Source organism: Penaeus monodon, chromosome 22, assembly GCF_015228065.2.
Source record: "Penaeus monodon isolate SGIC_2016 chromosome 22, NSTDA_Pmon_1, whole genome shotgun sequence".
NCBI classification, from domain to species: domain Eukaryota; kingdom Metazoa; phylum Arthropoda; class Malacostraca; order Decapoda; family Penaeidae; genus Penaeus; species Penaeus monodon.
Genome location: NC_051407.1, coordinates 28,434,080 through 28,434,697, shown reverse-complemented (window position 1 = coordinate 28,434,697; position 618 = coordinate 28,434,080). Strand labels below are relative to the sequence as shown.

At 39.3% G+C, this 618-nt stretch overlaps 1 protein-coding gene across 1 annotated transcript in view; it reads right to left on the bottom strand.

The window, feature by feature from the left end:
• Nucleotides 1-618, bottom strand: part of LOC119587083 (protein abrupt-like) — a gene marked incomplete in the record, with an annotated part of 13,123 nt that overhangs the window by 741 nt on the left and 11,764 nt on the right. The window contains 1 exon segment of the mRNA XM_037935834.1: nucleotides 105-290. Coding sequence (XP_037791762.1) covers nucleotides 105-290 — 186 coding nt within the window.

The window sequence follows — 618 nt, the reverse complement described above, 5'->3', positions numbered from 1 at the left end:
CTCCTAAAAATACCAAAATTCAATGCGAGTTATATCAAGATATGGCAGAAAATAACCATAGATATGAAAAACAACAGAATTCTCTGAGTAAACTAGCCTCATACCTGTGACTCTTCAAGGGGGAGTGGTCTTGCCAGGTTGGCACTACGCGCAAATGCATCCAGATACATGCGAGTCTCCTCCTCTATGCTGTTGCTGGCCAAGGCTGCAGTCAGGCTATCATTCGGCAAGTTCTCCGAAAGCGCCGTGTTGCTGAAGTCCAGTGCTTCCTCCTTTATCTCTGCTTTCATCTAAATAGCAGACAAAGAATTCATAAACTTCAGGTGACTCTACAGTTTGAGAGTGAGGAATAGAGCACGAATATCATAGCTACCACTTCAGCCGAGTTGTGCATTGCTACCTGATAACAAAGTCTGCATAAGATTTAAAGCTACTTTAATTTTGTTTTTTATCATCCTCCATTTCTTTTTTTGTACCATTAGTAATATATATTATAAAATTTTACTCCCTGTACTAAATGTGAAGCATAGTATTGCTTGTTTCCTATTTTCTTTTTGTGTATGAAGTAGCCTTGGTCCTTTGACCTGGGAAAGGTAATAATATCTCTTCAGGACAGCT